Source organism: Dama dama, chromosome 30 (assembly GCF_033118175.1).
Source record: "Dama dama isolate Ldn47 chromosome 30, ASM3311817v1, whole genome shotgun sequence".
In the NCBI taxonomy this organism is placed as follows: Eukaryota; Metazoa; Chordata; class Mammalia; order Artiodactyla; family Cervidae; genus Dama; species Dama dama.
The window spans coordinates 71622306-71644429 of NC_083710.1; the positions used below are offsets into that span (position 1 = coordinate 71622306).

General features: G+C 38.2%; 1 protein-coding gene across 1 annotated transcript in view; it reads left to right on the top strand.

Annotated features, from left to right (window-relative positions):
- The window catches only part of LOC133049633 (ATP-binding cassette sub-family C member 4-like), a 287184-nt gene extending 265442 nt beyond the window's left edge, over positions 1-21742 (top strand). Inside the window, exons 30-31 of the mRNA XM_061133773.1 lie at positions 4129-4263; positions 21631-21742. Coding sequence (XP_060989756.1) covers positions 4129-4263; positions 21631-21669 — 174 coding nt within the window. The 3' untranslated portion in view covers positions 21670-21742. The remainder of the gene's footprint in view (positions 1-4128; positions 4264-21630) is intronic.
- The last annotated feature ends 382 nt before the right edge of the window (positions 21743-22124 follow it).

Genomic DNA, 22124 nt, shown 5'->3' on the forward strand with positions numbered 1-22124 from the left:
TACTGGCAGAACCTCACAAAGGGCCAGCAGGCCAAAGAGCCTCTGAAATGTGATTTGCAGAGACAACTTCTGCATCACAGATGAAAGTGTGGAAAGAAAGGCAGATGGAGACTGAGTGACTGTAGATGAACAACTAGCAAGTCTCTCTCTCTCTCTTTTTTATTAGCAAGTCTCTTATACAATGTATCCAGGCATTGCAGAGGCAGCAAGCTCCAAACTTTGGTCTCTGGATGTCTGTCTAGTGTCTTTCTTTCAGGTTTGACTGGCTCTTTCTTCCTTAGTAATTTAATATTTCCTTCCTTAACTTTATCTCCTCCATTTCTTCCTCCCTTCATTTTCTCTCTTTTTCTTTCTATTAACTCTCTCTCTTTCTCTTTGTTCTTCCCCTCGTTGCTTGCTGAGTTTCAATAGATTTTAGGTTGTGGTTTATTAAATGACAAGGAAATCATCCCTCAAAGGAAAAACCTTTGGTAGCAAATAAGCCCAAAAGAAAGCAAAGTATTTTCAGGCTAACCTAGTCTGGTTCAAGGAGCCTATTTCACCCACTGTATAGATACTAGTCATCACAAGACTCCGGAGTATACAATTGCTGCTGATTAGTGATGAAGTAAATAGATAAAGAAGGCCTGCACAATGCATAAGAGGTAGCAGATGGAGTTAACCAGTGATTTTGATGGTCCATACTAAACAGGTAATAATCAGGAATAAATGGTCAGTAACACCTCAAATTGCTTATGTCCAATGGTATAATGGAACTTTTGACTTCTTGGACAGTTTCTAGAAAGTCACCTCCCACCCTACTCCCCACGCATTTTCAGGTGGGATCACCAGTGGGGACACTGAGTAGATACCAGACTGTCAGCACTGAGGCAGTGCCTGTAGCCTCACTCCTTCGAGCTGAACATGCACAGAAGTGAGCTCTGCGGAGGCAGATGACAGGAGTAGGGGATTGCCAACCAAAGGGATGCTCTAGGCTCCAAGCAGTGCAGCTGGTCAAAGGACAAGAACATCTCAGTAGGAAGCAGGCTTCTTCTGCAGAGTTTGTGAGGGACCGGGTGACAATCCAAGGTTGTAGGACAGTGACTCTTAGAATCCAGAGATGTTGTTTAGCATGGAGCATCTTTAGTCACTCATTTTGTATTCTTGAATGCTAATTGGAAAAGTAACCTTTTCCTTCTACTCTTAACCTGTCACTTTGTTAATTCTTCTCTCTCAGCATTGTATTTCCATACTGTTCCCCAAAGCATCCTTCTTCCACAGTAAGTGAATGATGCTGTGAACTTTACCTGTTTCAAGCCCTTTTTGAGGTTTTTCTTTCACCCTTTCCTTGCCCTCCACCTCTCCCTGCAGTCACCCCATTGTCATTGAAGGCATCCTGCCAATGAAAATGAATTAAATTATCTTGCATTGGGTCCATTTAAGTTTTATGTCTAGGACAACTAGCTGGAATATCAGCAGATATACAAGCCAGATAAACACTTCTTCATTGCACTTATATAACTGACTCAGATAATATAATGTATTTTTCCTAAACCTACTAGAGAGTGACAAGCAATTTGAGGTTGGTATTCATTGGGTTGTAGAATTGAGGGATTATTATCACACCAAATTGAATGTGTGGTCTAGTTTATAATTCAACTTGAGTTACAGGAAGAGTGGAGATATATCTGGACATTACAGGAGACTTTTAATTTCAAGATTAAAGGGTTTTAAAATAAAAAGTTAAAACTATATATATTTTTTTCTGTACACAAGAAAGAAATTTATAGTTGTTTATGTCAATTTGTTATGAAAATCTAGAATCTTTGATCAAAGCAGTAAATGTAAAGGCTAAGTTAGTAAAATTCTGTTCCTGGCATTTTTCAGTCTGTGTCCCATCTCAGCTCTTATGGCCTGACATGAGTCTGAGTTGCACTAAACTCTTGCTCCTTTCGACTCTCCCTCCTCTCTGACTGTCCTTTTTCTTTCTTTTATTCCAATATTTGAAGTAAATGAGTTTCAATCCTCAACCCTGCTTTGTCTCTCCCTCATTTCCCCTCTCACTCTCCCTTTTGTCCACAGTCATCAATCTGGGCCATGGGGTCCTCCAGGTCTACATCCCTAATCCTTAGCTATTCCCCATGCCAGCTGGACTCATTCTCTAAACCCCCTGATCTCACCCTATAGTCTTGATAGATTACACCATTGGGTGGTCACTCATTCATGCCCTGAATTTAGTTTCTTCTTCATTTCACTTCCAATGAGCAAGTATTAAGTGCCTGTTACCTGTCATGTGCAATGCCAGGGGCCTGAGATGCAACACCAGACAAGGGAGATTGCATACCCTGCGCTTAAGGAGATGCCAGTCTCACCTCCAGCCCTCTTGACCTAGGTTGTTCCCTGTGTCTGGAAAGACCATGGTCCACCCACCCGCACCTACTTCTGCATGTTCACGTCTATCCATTCTTCAAGGCCCAGTTCATTGCCTGATCTCCTCCTTGAAGCTCATACTCAGAACCTCTGACAGAAGTCACCTTTTCTGTTACTAAACTCCTTTGTGTGAGTGTGTGTGTGAGTGTGTGTGTGTTTCTCTTGCGTTGTAGACATTTGAGGATTTCCTTCTCTCTGTCCTCTCAGTACAGGCTCCCTGAATGCAGGGCCTGTGACTTACTTGTGTTTGGCTCTTCCACAGCATCTAGCATAGTGACAGGAATGTAATTAAATGTGTAATAAATATTTGCTGAATAATTCAGAAATTAATGAAACATTTTCTTGTGTTCCTCAAATGTGTTTTGCCTATGTGTTACTTAACTCTTTATTAATCCTGAAAACTAAATCAGATTTGTTTTATTTTTGTGTGAATATATAAGAGATACACAGTAAAAAATTTGAGCCTGAGTGTAATAAAAATTGCAGTAGAAAGTAGGGGAAATATTTATGCTTATGGGCATATTTGTTTTATTTATATATAAAGCTAGTACAAAGTCTTCAGTTCAGTTCAGTCGCTCAGTTGTGTCCAACTTTTTGCAACCCCATGAACCACAGCACGCCAGGCCTCCCTGTCCATCACCAACTCCTGGAATTTACCCAAACTCATGTCCGTTGAGTCAGTGATGCCATCCAACCATCTCATCCTCTGTTGTCCCCTTCTCCTCCTGCCCTCAATCTTTCCCAGCATCAGGGTCTTTTCAAATGAGTCAGCTATTCACATCAGATGGCCAAAGTATTGGAGTTTCAGCTTCAACATCAGTCCTTCCAATGAACACCCAGGGCTGATCTCCTTTAGGATGGACTTGTTGGATTTCCTTGCAGTCCAAGGGACTCTCAAGAGTCTTCTCCAACACCACAGTTCAAAAGCATCAATTCTTCAGTGCTCAGCTTTCTTTATAGTCCAACTTTCACATGCATACATGAGTACTGGAAAAATTGCTTCTTTAGTCTTACTCAAAGAGAAAATTGGATTTCTAGATATTCTTCAGTGCAGAGCGATTATACTAAAGCTGCTTATGTAGCAACTCTTTTTTGTCAGGCGTTCACTCTCAGGATAATAAACTACAACCAAAACCAACTTTAAGAAGCACTTTAACCTCACTGACAAGGGATTCATCCCCAAAGAGATGACATAATCTGGAAGCATTTACTTTTTCCCCAAGTTTTGCTCAGTGTTTTTAAACCACCTTGACAGTTAATTTGCTGCCAGGTTACTGTTGTCTGACTTGTATGATACCAGTGTACTTTTTAGATAAATTGAGTTTGATTGTCTTGAATTAAGAAATTTCCCAACTCTGAATGTCTGTATAAACAACCTTCAAATCTCACAGTCTGAAAGCTAAAATTACTAACTAATTGCAACAACCCCAAATGCCTTTGTCAGAATATAAATGATATAGATTGCTAAATGCCTGTAATCATAGTCTAAATCTTTGATTTTCTTCTATTGCTATCACATTATAATAGTAAAACATTGGGTTAGGGCTTGATATACTGGTAAACTAGGGTAATCAAACTATTTAAATACCAGCCAGTCTTACCACCCAAATAGACTCTCTGTATTCTCCCTGTCCTGCCCCTTTCTGAAATATTGTTGGAGTTATAAGAAGTTACTGTGAAACATTGTGTGCTAACAGGTTTCTTTCTGCTGCTTAACAGGTTTTGGATTCAGGAAGACTGGAAGAATATGATGAGCCATATGTTTTGCTGCAAAATAGAGACAGCCTGTTTTACAAGATGGTGCAACAACTGGGCAAGGCTGAGGCTGCTGCCCTCACTGAAACAGCAAAGCAGGTGAGCCCACTGTGGGAGTTGTAATTAAAATTTATCTCCACAGTTCACTCCTCACAATTTGGTAGCAGGGGTCCAGTAACAAGCTCTCTGTGTCCTTTTCAATCATAAGCCTCCAGAGACAAAGCTTCATGAATGGATCTTAACATGTTGCAGGTGGAAGACAGGTCTGCTGGGACTCTGCAGAAGCAGTGGGGATGGGGTCAGGATGTGTGCATGCACGTGCACCTGAGAGAAATTTTGGATTGGGCTTGGCACACATTTGGGCTCTGGGTTCAGATTCTCACAGAGCACAGAAAGCCCATTTTACAGACCTTTCACATTCATTCTGATCGGTGCTCAGCACATTTGTGATACAAGTTCTGTCAAAGAATATCCAGGAAATTTGAGAGTAAGGGAAAAAATTTGGAGTGTTTTGATTCTAGGAAGATCTTCCAGGGAAGGGTGTAGGTCTCTTCTGTGTTCTGATCTGTAAATAAAACTCCTACCCGATCCTGTCACTTTCTCTCTAATTCTTTGTTGCTTAGAATTAGGTGCATTTGCCCCCATGCTTTCTCTAGCTTACAGAAAATGAAGTTGTCATCAGGACCAATCAAGAACTCACAACACCTTCACACTGTAGTCTGAGTGGTGCTGAAGGTCACAGAGCACTTTCAGAGATGAGGTGTGGGAGGCACTAAGCACTGTGTGTGGTGTGAGGAAGGCACTCAGTGAGGAACACTCAGGTCATGTGGTTTTGTAATGAAAAATTTGGTCTTGTTTCCAATGCTGAATGAGAATAATGAAGACAAGTTTCAAAGAATAAAGGAAAGAAATTTGTTAATTTGCTAGCAAATGAGTAGGATAGCAGACTAATTTTTTAAGAACTATCATCCTGCCTTCTAAGAGATAGCAAGATGTATTTAAAGAAAAGTTTTAGGGTGCCTATATGATGGCTGTCACATATAGTTAATCTTTTCTTAGGATAGCTATTTCCATGATGTTATCCCTGGTCATTTTGATCCCCTGGTCCCAGTCAAAATGTTCCTTTTTTGATATTTTTTGCTTTGCTGACTTCATGGCCTTGGGTTTCTGTGGTTAAGACAAGAGGAACAAGAAGAAATGGCAAGAATGCCTGCACTGAGGTCTGGTTTAAGGAACTTAGTCATTGTCATGTAGCTGCCTGTACTTCTTTCTGGAACAAGGTGAGAGTGGGGTTGATGGAAGGATGGAGGGAGGGAATGATTGTCTGGTACTCTTGCCCCTTGAGAGGCATGGCTTGAGGTGGGATGAGGCTTCTAACTGTGTGTGGTGAGGCTTCCCCATTGAAACTAGATCTCTGATCATTAAATTATAGGTGCATTTTTACTTCTTCATACTTTATACTTCACATTCACCAGATTTTTCACTTGTAAAGAATAAATTTACTTGTGTAATATTTTAAATATCTCTTAAAAACATATTGCAAGTATCTCACAGTATTTCTGTTAGATATACTGTGGAAAATTCTTCAAGAGATGGGAATACCAGACCACCTTACTTACCTCCTGGGAAATCGGTATGCAGGTCCAGAAGCAACAGTTAGAACTGAGCAAGAAACAACAGACTGGTTCCAAACTGAGAAAGAAGTATGTCAAGGTTCTATATTGTCACTCTGCTTATTTAACTTATATGAAGAGAACATCATGTGAAATGCTGGGCTGGAAGAAGCACAAGCTAGAATCAAGATTGCCAGGAGAAATATCAATAACCTCAGACATGCAGATGACACCACCCTTATAGCAGAAAGCAAAGAAGAACTAAAGAGCATCTTGATGAAAGTGAAAGAGTAGAGTGAAAAAGCTGGCTTAAAACTCAAATTCATAAAACTAAGATCATGGTATCCAGTCCCATCACTTCATGACAAATAGATGAGAAAACAATGGAAACAGTGAGACACTTTATTTTCTTGGGCTACAAAATCACTGCAGATGGTGACTGCAGCCATGAAATTAAAAGACTCTTACTCCTTGGAAGAAAAGCTATGACAAACCTAGACAGCAAATTAAAAGGCAGAGACATGACTTTGCTGACAAAGATCTATCTAGTCAAAGCATGGTTTTTCCAGTAGTCATGTATGGATGTGAGAGTTGGACTACAATGAAAGCTGAGCACCAAAGAATTGAGCCTTTAAAAAAAAATATTTATTTATTTTACTTTACAACATTGTATTTGTTTTGCCATACATTGACTTGAATCCGCCATAGTTGTACATGTGTTCCACATCCTGAAGCCCACTCCCAACTCCCTCCCCATCCCATCCCTCTGGGTCATCCCAGTGCACCAGCCCCGAGCATCCTGTATCATGCATCAAACCTGGGCTGGCAATTCGTTTCACATATGAAAATTTACATGTTTCAATGCCATTCTCCCATATCATCCTGCCCTCGCCCTCTCCCACAGAGTCCAAAAGACTGTTCAATACACCTGTGTCTCTCTTCTTGTCTCACATACAGGGTTATTACCATCTTTCTAATTTCCATATATATGCATTAGTATACTGTATTGGTGTTTCTCTTTCCAGCTTGATTCACCTTGTATAATAGGCTCTAGTTTCATCCACCTCGTTAGAACTGATTCAAATGTATTCTTTTTAATGGCTAATTCCATTGTGTATATGTACCACAGCTTTCTTATCCATTCGTCTGCTGATGGGCGTCTAGGTTTCTTCCATGTCCTGGCTATTATAAACAGTGCTGCAATGAACATTGGGGTGCACGTGTCTCTTTCAATTCTGGCTTCCTCGGTGTGTATGCCCAGCAGTGGGGTTGCTGGGTCATATGGCAGTTCTATTTCCAGTTTTTTAAGGAATCTCCACACTGTTCTCCATAATGGTTGTACTAGTTTGCATACCCACCAACAGTGTAAGAAGGTTCCCTTTTCTCCACACCCTCTCCAGCATTTATTACTTGTAGACTTTTGGATAGCAGCTGTTCTGACTGGTGTGACATGGTACCTCATTGTGGTTTTGATTTGCATTTGTCTGATAATGAGTGATGTTAAGCATCTTTTCATGTGTTTGTTAGTCATCTGTATGTCTTCTTTGGAGAAATGTCTGTTTAGTTCTTTGGCCCACTTTTTGATTGGGTATTTTATTTTCCTGGAATTGAGCTGAAAAGTTACTTGTATATTTTTGAGATTAATTCTTTGTCCGTTGCTTCATTTGCTATTATTTTCTCCCATTCTGAAGGTTGTCTTTTCACTTTGCTTATAGTTTCCTTTGTTGTGCAGAAGCTTTTAATTTTAATTAGGTCCTTTTTTTTTTGCTTTTATTTTCAATATTATGGGAGGTGCGTCATAGAGGATCCTGCTGTGATTCATGTCGGACAGTGTTTTGCCTATGTTTTCCTCTAGGAGTTTTAAAATTTCTCATCTTAATTTAGATCTTTAATCCATTTTGAGTTTATTTTTGTGTATGATGTTAGAAAGTGTTCTAGTTTCACTCTTTCACAAGTGGGTGACCACTTTTCACAGCACCACTTGTTGAAGAGATTGTCTTTTCTCCATTGTATATCCTTGCCTCCTTTGTCAAAGATAAGGTGTCCATAGGTGCATGGATTTATCTCTGGGCTTTCTATTTTGTTCCATTGATCTATATTTCTGTCTTTGTGCCAGTACCACACTGCCTTGATGACTGTGGCGTTGTGGTAGAGACTGAAGTCAGGCAGGTTGATTCCTCCAGTTCCATTCTTCTTTCTCAAGATTACTTTGGCTATTGAAGGTTTTTGTATTTCCATACAAATTGTGAAATTATTTGTTCTATTTCTCTGAAAAATACCATTGATAGCTTTATAGGGATTGTGTTGAATCTATAGATTGCTTTGTATAGTATACTCATTTTCACTATATTGATTCTTCCGATCCGGGAGCACTGTGTATTTCCCCATCTATTTGTGTCCTCTTTGATTTCTTTCATCAGTGTTTTATAGTTTTCTCTATATATGTATTTTGTTTCTTTAGGTAGATTTACTCCTAAGTATATTATTCTCTTCGTTGCAATGGTGAATGGAATTGTTTCCTTTATTTCTCTTTCTATTTCCTCATTGTTACTGTATAGGAATGCAAGTGATTTCTGTTTGTTGATTTTATATCCTGCAACTTTACTACATTCATTGATTAGCTCTAGTAATTTTCTGGTGGAGTCTTTAGGGTTTTCTATGCAGAGGATCATGTCATCTGCAAACAGTGAGAGTTTTACTTCTTCTTTTCCAATCTGGATTCCTTTTATTTCTTTTTCTGCTCTGATTGCTGTGGCCAAAACTTCCAAAACTATGTTGAATAGTAGTGGTGAGAGTGGGCACCCTTGTCTTGTTCCTGACTTTAGGGGAAATGCTTTCAATTTTTCACCATTGAGGATAATCTTTGCTGTGGGTTTGTCACATACAGCTTTTATTATGTTGAGGTATGTTCCTTCTATTCCTGCTTTCTGGAGTTTTTTAATCATAAATGGATATTGAATTTTGTCAAAGTCTTTCTCTGCATCTATTAAGATAATCATATGGTTTTTATTTTTCAATTTGTTAATGTGGTGTATTACATTGATTGATTTTCAGATATTGAAGAAATCTTGCATCCCTGGGATAAAGCTCATTTGGTCATGATGTATGATTTTTTTAATATGTTGTTGGATTCTGTTTGCTAGAATTTTGTTAAGGATTTTTGCATCTATGTTTATCAGTGATATTGGCCTGTAGGTTTTTTTTTTTTTTTTTTTTTTTTTTGTGGCATCTTTGTCAGGTTTTGGTATTAGGGTGATGGTGGCCTCATAGAATGAGTTTGGAAGTTTACCTTCCTCTGCAATTTTCTGAAAGAGTTTGAGTAAGATAGGTGTTACTTCTTCTCTAAATTTCTGGTAGAATTCAGCTGTGAAGCCATCTGGTCATGGGCTTTTGTTTGCTGGAAGATTTCTGAATACAGTTTCAGTTTCTATGCTTGTGATGGGTCTGTTGAGATTTTCTATTTCTTCCTGGTTCAATTTTGGAAAGTTGTACTTTTCTAAGAATTTGTCCATTTCTTCCAGGTTGTCAAATTTCTTGGCATTTAGTTGCTGATAGCAGTCTCTTATGATCCTTTGTATTTCTGTGTTGTCTCTTGTGATCTCTTTATTTTCATTTCTAATTTTGTTGATTTGATTCTTCTCCCTTTGTTTCTTGATGAGTCTGGCAAATGGTTTGCCAATTTTATTTATCTTCTCAAAGAACCAGGTTTTGCCTTTGTTGATTTTTGCTATGGTCTCATGTGTTTCTTTTGCATTTATTTCTGCCCTAATTTTTAAGATTTCTTTCCTTCTACTAACCCTGGGGTTCTTCATTTCTTCCTTGTCAAGTTGCTTTATGTGTAGGGTTAGGTTGTTTATTTGACTTTTTTCTTGTTTCTTGAGGTAAGCCTGTATTGCTATGAACCTTCCTCTTAGCACTGCTTTTACAGTGTCCCATAGGTTTTGGTTGTTGTGTTTTCATTTTCATTCCTCTCTATGCATATTTTGATTTCTTTTTTGATTTCTTCTGTGATTTGTTCTTTATTCATCAGCGTGTTGTTCAGCCTCCATATGTTGGAATTTTTAACAGTTTTTCTCCTGTAATTGACATCTAATCTTACTGCATCATGGTCAGAAAAGATGCTTGGAATGATTTAAATTTTTTTGAATTTACCAAGGCTAGATTTATGGCCAAGGATGTGATCTATCCTGGACAAGGTTCCATGTGCGCTTGAGAAAAAGGTGAAATTCATTGTTTTTGGGTGAAATGCCCTATAGATATTAATTAGGTCTAACTGGTCTATTGTATCATTTAAAGTTTGTGTTTCCTTGTTAATTTTCTGTTTCGTTGATCTATCCATAGGTGTGAGTGGGGTATTAAAGTCTCCCACTATTATTGTGTTATTGTTAATTTCCCCCTTCATACTTGTTAGCATATGTCTTATATATGGTGGTGCTCCTATGTTGGGTGCATATATATTTATAATTGTTATATGTTCTTCTTGGATTGATCCTTTGATCATTATGTAGTGTCCTTCTTTGTCTCTTTTCATAGCCTTTTTTTAAAAGTCTATTTTATCTGATAGGAGTTTTGTGACTCCTGCTTTCTTTTAGTCTCTATTTGCATGGAATATCTTTTTCCAGTCCTTCACTTTCAGTCTGTATGTGTCGCTTGATTCGAGGTGTGTCTGTTGTAGTCAGCATATATAGGGGTCTTGTTTTTTGTATCCATTCAGCCAGTCTTTGTCTTTGGTTGGGGTATTCAACCCATTTACATTTAAGGTAATTATTAAGTATGATTCCACTGCCATTTACTTTATTGTTTTGGGTTTGAGTTTATACACCCTTTCTGTATTTCCTGTCTAGAGAAGATCCTTCAGCATTTGTTGGAGAGCTGCTTTGGTGGTGCTGAATTCTCTCAGCTTTTGCTTGTCTGTATAGCTTTTGATTTCTCCTTCATATTTGAATGAGATCCTTGCTGGGTACAATAATCTTGGCTGTACATTTTATTCTTTCAACACTTTAAGCATGTCCTGCCGTTCTCTTCTGGCCTGAAGAGTTTCTATTGAAAGATCCGCTGTTATCCTTATGGGAATCCCCTTGTGTGTTACTTGTTGTTTTCCCCTTGCTGCTTTTAATATTTGTTCTTTGTGTTTGATCTTTGTGAATTTGATTAATATGTGTCTTGGGGTGTTTTGCCTTGGGTTTATCCTGTTTAGGACTCTCTGGGTTTCTTGGAATTGGGTGATTATTTCCTTCCTCATTTTAGGGAAGTTTTAAACTATTATCTCAAGTATTTTCTCATGGTCTTTCTTCTTGCCTTCTTCTTCTGGGACTCCTGTGATTCGAATGTTGGGGCGTTTAACATTGTCCCAGAGGTCTCTGAGGTTGTCCTCATTTCTTTTGATTCTTTTTTCTTTTTTCCTCTCTGTTTCATTTATTTCTACCATTCTATCTTCTACCTCACTTATCCTATCTTCTGCCTCTGTTATTCTACTGTTGGTTCGCTCCAGAGTGTTTTTGATCTCATTTATTGCATTATTCATTGTATATTAACTCTTTTTTATTTCTTCTAGGTCCTTGTTAAACCTTTCATGCATCTTTTCGATCCTTGTCTCCAAGCTATTTATCTGTAACTCCAATTTGCTTTCAAGATTTTGGATCATTTTCACTATCATTATTTGGAATTCTTTGTCAGGTAGATTCCCTATATCTTCCTCTTTTGTTTGGTTTGGTGGGCATTTATCCTGTTCCTTTACCTGCTGGGTATTTCTCTGCCTTTTCATCTTATTTATATTGCTGTGTTTGGGGTGGCCTTTCTGTAGTCTGGCAGTTGGTGGTTCCTCTTTATTGTGGAGATTCCTCACTGTGGGTGGGGTTGCATGCTTCCTCGTTGGGGTGTGGGTGGGTTGTCAAGGTTTCCTGGTTAGGGAAGCTTGTGTCGGTGTTCTGGTGGGTGGAGCTGGATTTTGCTCTCTGGAAAGCAACGAAGTGTCCAGTAATAAGTTTTGAGATGTCAGTGGGTTTGGTGTGGCTTTGGTCAGCCTGTATATTGAGGCTTATGGTTATGTTCCTGTGTTGCTGGAGAATTTGTGTGGTATGTCTTGCTCTGGAGCTTGTTGGCTCTTGGGTGATGCAAGGTTTCAGTGTAGGTATGGAGGCTTTTGATGAGCTTCTATCATTTAATGTTCCATGGATTCAGGAGTTCTCTGGTGTTCTGAGGATTTGGACTTAAGCCTCCTGCCTCTGGTTTTCAGTCTTATTCTTATGGTAACCTCAAGACTTCTCCATCTATACAGCACCAATGATAAAACATCTAGGTTAATGATGACAGGTTTCTCCACAGTGAGGGAGACCTGGAGAAGTACACAGAGTTACATGGAGAAGAGAAGAGGTAAGAGGGGGTTAGAGTTGACCAGGAGGAGCAGAGGGGGTATCAAAAGGGGAGAGAGCAAGCTAGCCAGTAATCACTTCCCCATGTGCTCTCCACAGTCTGGACCCCTCAGAGATGTTCATGGAGTTACACAGAGAGGAGAAGAGGGAGGAAGGAGGCAGAGGTGGCCAGGGGGATAAAAGGGGGAATCAAAAGGAGAGAGACAGATCCAGCCAGTAATCAGTTCCACATCTTTTTTAAAAATTTATTTGTTTTAATTGGAGGCTATTTGCTTTACAATATTGTGTTAGTTGTGTCATGCATAGACATGGATCAGCCACAGGTGCACATGCGTCCCTCCATCCTGAAACCCCTCTTCCATCTCCCTCCCCACCCTAACCCTCTGGTTGTCTCAGAACACCAGCTTTGAGTGCCCTGCTTCATGAATCGAACTTGCACTGGCCATCTATTTTACATATGGTAATATACATGTTTCAGTGCTAGTCTCTCAAATCATCCCACCCTCGCCTTCTCCCACATAGTCCAAAAGTCTGTTCTTTACATCTGTGTCTCTTTTGCTGCCTTGGATATATGATCGTCATTACCATCTTTCTGAATTCCATATTTATGTATTAATATACTGTATTGGTTTTTCTCCTTTTGACCTACTTAATTCTGTATAATAGGGTCCAGTTTCATCTACCTCACTAGAACTGACTCAAATGTGTTTTGTTTTTTTTTTTAGCTGAGAAACATTCCATTGTGTATGTGTACCACAACTTCCTTATCCATTAGTCTGCCAATGGACAGGTTGTTTTCATGTCCTAGCTATTGTAAACAGTGCTGCAATGAACACTGGCATATGTGTGTCTCTTTCAGTTCTGGTTTCTTCAGTGTGTATGCCCAACAATACCACATCTTCTTTATCCATTACTTTGTCGATGGACGTTTAGGTTGTTTTCATGTTTTGGCTATTGTAATTACTGCTGCTATGAACATGAGCATGCATGTATCTTTTTGAATTCTAGTTTTTTCTGGGCATATGCCCAGGAATGTGTTTGCTGGATCATAAAGTAATTCTATTTTTAGTTTTCTGAGGAATCTCTGTATTGTTTTCCATAGTAGCTGTATCAATTCCAACTTCCATTCCCACCACTAGTGTGGGAGGGTTCCATTTTCTCCACACCCTCTCCATAATTTATTAATTGTAGACTTTTTAATGATGGACATCCTGACCAGTGTTAAGTGGTAGATTTGATTTGCATTTCTCTAATAATTAGTGATGTCAAATATCTTTTCAGGTGCCTACTGGCCATCTGCATGACTTCTTTGGAGTAATATCTATTAAGATCTTCTGCCCATTTTTTGGTTGGGTTGCATGTTTTTGTTTTGTTGAGTTGTATCAGCTGTTTCTATATTTTGGAGATTAAGCCCTTGTCTGTGGCATCATTTACAAATATTTTTCTCCCATTCTATAGGTTGTCTTTTTGTTTTGTTTTATCATTTCCCTTGCTGTGCAAAGTCTTGTAAGCTTGATTAGGTCCCATTTGTTTCTTTTTATTTTTAATTCTATTGCCTTAGGAGACTGACTTAAGAAAACATTTGTATGATTTATGTCAGAGAATGTTTGCCTATGCTTTCTTCTAGGCATTTTATGGTGTCATGTCTTATGTTTAAGTCTTGAAGTCATTTTGAGTTTATTTTTGTGCATGTGAGGTTGTGTTCTACCTTCATTGCTTTGCATGCAGCTGTCCAACTTCCTTAGCACCACTTGTTGAAGAGACTGTCTTTTCCCCATTTTAAATTATTACTTCCTTTGTTGAAGATTAATTGACAGTAGGTATGTGGGTTTATTTCTGGGCTGTCTATTCTATTCCATTGATTTTTATGCTATTTTCACACCAATACCACACTGCTTTGCTTATTGTAGCTTTGGAGTATTATCTGAAGTCTGAGAGAGTTATGCCTCTAGGTTTGTTTTTTTTCCCCTCAACATTTCTTTGGCGATTCAGGGTCTTTTGTGGTTCCATATAAATTTTTTTTTCCACTTTCAGACTTTTTTTTTTTTCCATTTATTTTTATTAGTTGGAGGTTAATTACTTTACAATATTGTAGTGGGTTTTGTCATACATTGACATGAATCAGCCATGGATTTAGATATATTTCCCCATCCCGATCCCCCCTCCCACCTCCTTCTCTACCTGATCCCTCTGGGTCTTCCCAGTGCACCAGGCCCGAGCACTTGTCTCATGCATCCAACCTGGGCTGGTGATCTATTTCTCCCTAGATAATATACATGTTTTGATGCTGTATTATTTGTTTTAGTTCTGAGAAAAATGTCATGGATAGTTTGATAAGGATCACATTAAACCTTTAGATTTCTTTGGATAGTTTTGCCATTTTAACAATATTGATTCTTCCAATTCAAGAACATAGACTATCTTTCAATTTATTTCAGTCATCTTTAATTTCCTTTATCAGTGTTTTATAGTTCTCAGTGTATGTCTTTCACCTCCTTGGTTAAGTTTATTCCAAGGTTTTTTTTCTTTTTCTTTTCTTTTTTCTTGGTGTGAGTTTTAAAAGGTATTCCGTTTCTGATATTTCATTGTTAGTGTAAAGTATTGCAAACGATTTCTGAATGTTAATCTTGTATCTTGCTACTTTGCTGAATTCATTTATTAGATCTAGCAGTTTTAGTGTGGAGTCTTTAGGGTTTTCTTTATATAGTGTCATGGAATCTGCATATAGTGACAGTTTTACCTCTTCCCTTCCAATTTGAATGCATTTTATTTCTTTTAATTGTCTTCTAACTGTGGCTAGAACTTCCAATACTATGTTGAAAAGAAGTGGTGAGAATGGGCCTCCTTGTCTCATTCCAGATTTTAGCAGGAAGTCTTTTAGCTTTTCACTATTGAGTATTATATTGGCTCTGGGTTTGTTGTAAATGGCTTTTATTATGTTGAGATATGTTCCCTCTATTCCCATGTTAGTAAGAGTTTTTATTATGAATAGGTGTTGAATTTTATCAGATCCTTTTCCTGCATTTATTGAGATGATCAGGTGTTTTTTTCTTTTTTTTTACTTTTCTTTTGTTAATGTGGTATATTACATTGATTTGCATGTGTTGAACCATCCTTATGAATCTGGAATGAATACCCACTTGGTCACCATACCCATACCCATACCCACTTGGCCATGGTGTATGATCTTTCTTATGTGTACATTTATTTAATTTGCTAACATTTTGTTGATAATTTTTATGTCTACTAATAGACTCATCAGAGATTTTGGCCTGTAATTTTCTTTTTTGGTGTTATCTTTGTCTGATTTATTATCAGGGTGATGGTGGCTTCATAGAATATTTTTGGTAGCATTCCCTCTTCTTTAATCTTTTGGAAGAATTTGAGAAGAATTGGTATAAGGTTTTTTTTTTTTTTTTTTTTTTGTATGTTTGTTAGAATTTGGCTGTGAAGCCATCTGGTCCTGGACTTTTGTCTGTAGGGAGTTACTAAAATATAGATTCTATTTCAGTTCTAGTGATCTATCTGTTCAAATTATCTATTTCTTCTTGCTTCAGTTTTAGTTGGGTTATGTGTTTCTAGAAAGTTGTCCATTTTTTCTACATTGCAAAATTTGTTGGCATATAATTGGTATTCTCTTATGGTTTTTTGTATTTCCGTGGTATCAGTTGAGATTTTTCCTCTTTGATTTTCTATTTTGTTTGTTTGGGTTCTCTCTCCTTTCTTCCTGGTGAGCCTGGCTAGAAGTTTGTCAATTTTGTTTACTCTTTCGAAGCACTAGCTCTTGGTTTTGTTGATTTTTTTCTATTTTTTAAATCTCTATTTTATTTATTTTCCCTCAATCTTTATTATTTCCTTCTTTCTGTTGATTTTAGGTTTTGTTTGTCCTTCTTTTTCTAATTCTTTTAGGTGGTATGTTAGGTTGTTTACTTGAGATTTTTCTGTTTGTTGATGAAGTCCTGTACAACTATAAACTTCCCTCTAAGAACTGCTTTTGCTGCCAAGCATAGATTTTGTGGGGCTTCCCCAGTTGCTCAGTGGTAAAGTGAAAGTGAAAGTTGCTCAGTCATGTCCAACTCTTTGGCACCCCATGGACTATAAAGTCCATGGAATTTTGCAGGCAAGAATACTGGAGATGGTAGCCTTTCCCTTCTCCAGTGGATCTTCCCAACCCAAGGATCAAACCCAGGTCTCCTGCATTGCAGGAGATTTCTTTACCAGCTGAGCCACAAGGTAAACCCAAGAATACTGGATTGGGTAGCCTATCCCTTCTTCAGGGGAACTTCCCAACCCAGGAATCAAACCTAGGTCTCTCACATTGCAGGTGGATTCTTTACCATCTGAGCCACAAGGGAAGCCCCATACAGTGGTAAAGTATCTGCATGCAATGCAGGAGACACAGGAGATGCAGGTTCAATCCCTAGGTTGGGAAGATCCCCTGGAGGAGGACATGGCAACCCACTCCAGTATTCTTGCCAGGAAAATCCCATGGAGAGAGAAGCCTGGTGGGCTGCAGTCCATAGAGCTACAGAGAATTGGACATAACTGAGCAACTGAGCAATCCAACCCAAATAGATTTTGTATAGTTACGTTTTCATTGTTGTTTGTCTCAAGATATTTTTTAATTTCCTTTTTTAATTTTCTCATTGACCCAGTGGTTTTTAAGTAGTGTGTTATTTAGTCTCCATGTAATCTTTTTTTCTTGTTTCTTTTCCTGTAGTTGATTTCTAGTTTCATGCCATGTGGTCAGAGAAGATGCTTGAAATAATTTCTATACTCAAATTTATTGAGGTTAATTTTGTGCCTTGTGTGTGTGTGTGTGTGTGTGTGTGTGTGTGTGAAGTTGCTCAGTCATGTCCAACTCTTTGAGACCCCATGGACTGTAACCCACAAGGCTCCTCTGTCCATGGGATTCTCCAGGCAGGAATACTGAAGTGGGTTGCCATTTCCTTCTCCAAGGGATCTTCCCAACCCAGGGATCGAACCCAGGTCTCCCACATTGCAGGTATATGCTTTATCCTCAGAGCCACCAGGGAAGCCCAATTTTGTGCCTTAATATATGGTAAATCCTAGAGAATGTTTTGTGTCTACTTGATAAGAATGTGTACTTTGGGTTTTTTTTTTTGATGTAGTGTTCTGAAAATGTCAATTAAGTCTAACTCTTCTATTGTATCGTTTAGGACCTCTGTTGCCATATTGATTCTCTGTATGGAAGATCTGTGCATTGATGTGAATCGGTGTTAATATCTTCTATTATTATTGTATTCTTATTGCTTTCTCTTGTTATGTATGTTAGTATTTGTTTTATGTATTTTGGTGCTTCTCTAGGTGTGTATATGTTGATGAATGTAAAATCCTCTTTTTGTATTGACCTTTTTATCATTATATAATGTCCTTCTTTATCTTTCTTTATAGCCTTTGCTTTAAATTCTTTTTTTTTTTTTTTAATGAGTACAGTATTGCAATTCCTGCTCTCCTGTCATTTCTGTTTGTGTGAAATATCCTTTTTCATCTCCACACTTTCAATCTGTGTATCCTTTGCCTAAGTTGAGTATTATAGGCAGCATGGGTCTTCTGTAGGTGCTTGGTATTTTTTTTTTTTTCCAAATTTTTTTAAATTTATTTTTTTTTAATTGAGGGATAATTGATTTACAGAATTTTGTGGTTTCCTCTCATACATCAACAAGAATCAGCCATAGGTATACCAGTGTCCCCTCCCTCCCGAGCCTCTCTCCCATTTTCCTCCCCATCCCACCTTTCTAGATTGTCACAGAGCCCCTGTTTGAGTTCCCTGAGTCTAGGTTCTTGTTTTTAATGCAGTTGGCTATTGCGTGTCTTTTGATTCTGCAACCATTGACATATGTATTTATTTCTATTTCAAACCTTGTTTTCCAGTTGATTCTTTGCTTCTTCTTTGTTCCTTTCTTTTTATTTTTATTTTTCTTTTCATAGCTTAATGATTTAACTTTATTTTATGCTTTATTTTATTCTCTTCTTTTTTTGTGTGTGTGTGATTCTATTGTATACTTTTGACTTGTGGTTGCCCTGTTTTTCAAGTATGTTAACCCCTTTATATACCTGCTTGCTTTAGACTGTTAGTCAGATAGGCTCAAACACATTCTAAAAATAAGAGAAAGAATTTGCATTTTCTTATTCTCCTTCCCCACATATTTGTGCTTGCTTGGTGGCTCAGATGGTAAAGAATCTTCCTGCAATTTGGGAGACACAAGTTCAATCTCTGGGTTGGGAAGATCCCTTGGAGAAGAGAATGGCAACCCACTCCAGTATTCTTGCCTGGAGAATTCCACGGACAGAGGAGCCTGGTGGACTACAGTTCATGGGGTTGCAAAAAGTCAGACATGACTGAGCAACTAACACTTTCACACTTTTCCCCACATAATATGATTTTAATGTCCCTTTGTACACCTTCATGTTTATCTTTTTGCTGTTCCTTGTGTTTATCATTGCTTTCACAGTTTGTTTTTCTTTTCTTTTTGACCTGTATTCTCACTAATTTAAGTGATTTACTTTTCAATTGTGATTTCCTCCTTCCTATATCTTCCTGCTTCTTTTCTATTTAGAGATGACTTTTCAATATTTCTTTTAGGATAGTTCTAGTATTGCTGTATTCCTTTAGTTTTTGCTTATCTGAGAAATTATTTCTCCTGCCATTCTAAACAATCTTTCTGGGTAGAGTATTGTTGTTCAGTCACTCAGTCATGTCCAACTCCTTGTGACCCATGGACTGCAGCAAGCCAGGCTTCCCTGTCCTTCACCGTCTCCTGGAGTTTGCTTAAATTCATGTCTATTGAGTTGATTTTTTTCTCTTTTAATCCTTTCAATATATTTTGCCACTCCCTTCTGGCCTGTAGTGTTTCTGTAGAGAAATCAGCTGATAGCCTATGGGAGTTCTCTTAAATGAGCTCTTTGTTTTTCTCTTGCTGTCTTTAGAATCTGCTCTTTATCTCTAACTTTTACCATTTTTATCATAATATGTTTTGGTATAGGACTGTTTGGGTTCATCTTGTTTGGGGCTGTCTGTGCATCTTGTATCTAGGAAGTTTTCAGCCATAATTTTTTCAAATACATTTTCAACCCCCTTTTCTTTTTCTTCTCCTTCTGGAATCCCTATTTTATATAGATTGGCCTGTTTTATATTATCCCATAGCTTCCTTATATTGCTTTAATTTTTCATTTGGCTTTTTGTCTGCTGTTTTGATTAAATAATTTCCATTATTTGATCTTCCAGGTCACTTATTCTTTATTCTGCATTATTCATTCTGCTCTTCATTGCCTTGAGCTCAGTTTTAGTCTCAGCAAATGCATTCTCCTGAATCCTTATAGTTTCTAGTTCCTTTTCCCAGTAATCTGCATTTCTGTTGATAGCCTTTCTTAATTCCTTCAGTATTTTCATTGACTCCTTTTGAGCTTGCTGTCTATTAGATCAAAGAGATCTGTTTCGTTGTTCCTTCAGGGGAATTCTCCTGGTCTTTTAACTGAGAGTGGCTCCTCTTCTTCATTTTGCTTATGTTTTTCTTACTCTGAATTTAGGTGAAACAATTATCTACTGTTGTCTTACAGGGTTATTTATATGTCGGAGTGTCCCTGTGTAGCTTTTGTGGATTTAATTTTTTTTTTTTTTTTGGTGGGAGGACTGTTTTAGGTTTTGATGCTTGCCATCTATTTCCTCAGCATATGCTGGCTATTTTCCCCTTGATAGGGGGTGTGCAGTTGTGTGGGTGTATGGCACGTCCACTCTCCCAGGAAGGCACTTGGCTCCCAGTCACAGGTGCCTTGGTAGTGGTGGTGAGCCATGCACGCTTCAAGGAAGGTGGGGGAAGTGACCTGCACCAACTCACAGGACCCTTGGAGGTGGTAGTGGCACCTGTCTGCGCTTGCCTCTGGAGTCTGAGGTGGCAGCATCAGCTTATACCCACCCCTGGAGCTCATGCAGGCAGGACCCTGCCACCTCAGAGTATACAGAGAAAGAAGCTCCTATGGGGGCCTGCCCCTCAGCTTGAGTGCCTCCAACAATGCCATCTCAAAAGGGCTTACTTTTGTGACTTTAAATTTATTTATTTATTTATCTATTTATTTTTGGCTATGCTGGGTCTTCATTACTGCACACAGGCTTTCTCTAGTTGTGGTGAGCAGGGGGCTAGTCTAAAGTTGCAGTGTGCAGGCTTTTCTGACTTCTCTTGTTACAGAGCACGAGCTCTAGGGTGCACTGGCTTCAGTAGTTGTGGCATACGGGATTGGTAGTAGACATGTGGACTCAGTAGTTATGGCACACGGGCTTAATTGCCCTATGACATGTGGATCTTCCTGGACTAGGGATCAAACTGTGTCCCCTGCATTGGCAGGTGGATTCTGAACCACTGGGTCCAAAGCACGCCCCCACCCCTCCCCCCCCGCCTTTTAAATCCTTGCATTTGTAATGGAACTAGCCTCAGATTTCATCCATGGGCCCTAATCATTCTTGAAGAATTTCTTGTTTTTCTCCTTAACTTAAGGGACCTTTTGATATAAAGCATTTTATATGCAGTGCTGTCTAGGGAGTAGCAAGTGTGCAAATAACAAAAGAAAAAGTACACCTAATATAAAGTAGGTGTCTCAGAGCTTTTCTGTTTCATATGTGAAACCCACTATCTCTCATGATAACTTTGTTGATAGCATCTACAAATGGACTTAGAATCAAGTTTTATAAAATGAATCTGGAGTCACATGACTTAGCAACCTAGCTCATGACATGAGTCAGCTTCAGATAGATGGCACATTTTCTGTTTTAAACACTCAAACAAAACTTTACATATTCTTATTTGGGGAAAAAAATGACTGAAGTTCTTTTTCACCCAAACACATTTAGAGGTAAGAGCTCACAAGTCTTGACATTATTTCATTTTGTTATGTGCATTCGTCAAGAAACCAAGATCTTGTGCAGCTACAAAAACTGATGATTGTGGAACAAACTTGACAGCATTTCACTTCCTTTATGTTCTGATTATACATTTATCAGAAAACCTCTATCTCTTCCAGTTCAGCTAGAAATTGGTAAATGTCAAGAATTCAAAGGCCTGGCAAACCTGATATTAACATCCAAATTGATGGTGCTCATTTTTGTGTGAAAGTGAGAAACCCTCATGCAGACACTAGATTTTCCAGCCTCTTTGTCATCTTGTTTACAATTTATCTCCATGTTTTAATTCTGTAAAATGATTTTGGTTATCAATTAGTGATTAAAGCTTATCTGTGAATCAGAATGATCAGAACTCAAGGGAATCATGTTTGGCATTCAGCCCAGTCCCACTAAGGGTTTTAATGGGGCTACATCCTTCATAGAATAAACACATTGCTGGGTTTAAAAATTGTGCCTCCATTAGTGTTATGATTTGCTTCACATGAAGAAGTTACCCTAGAAATGTGTTGCTTTAGGAGGGACTTTACAGTTTTTAAGCATGTTATTTTTCTTTCTTTTTTTTCAGGTGTACTTCCAAAGGAATTATCCAGATGATGCTCAGTGACCATGTGGTTATGAATGCTTTCAATGGACAGAACTTAATCTCAACAATTTTTGAGATAGCATTGTGATCCTCCTGTGAAGTCAAGTCTATTCTGAAGGCATTTCTCCAATAGTATTTGCCCTGCACAAACTATATTGCACTTCTTTATACCAGCAACAAATATGTGTAAATACACAGACAAGATGTTTTTTTATTTGGATTTATCTCTCTCCAACTTCACACAGTGGTTTCAAACTCTTACAAAATGACTTATTAGTTTTACAGGTTATACTATTTTTTTCCTTATCCAAATCAGAGAAGCAAGCCACCAACAAAAGCTGTCTCCCAGGTTTTGTGCCTTGAGAGAGTCCAGAGCTTTAGCTCATTTTCTAAGTTATAAAACAAATTTGTCACAGATTTTTTTTTTACTATTCCCAGAATTACATATTACTTTCCAGTTATATCAAGGATTCTGT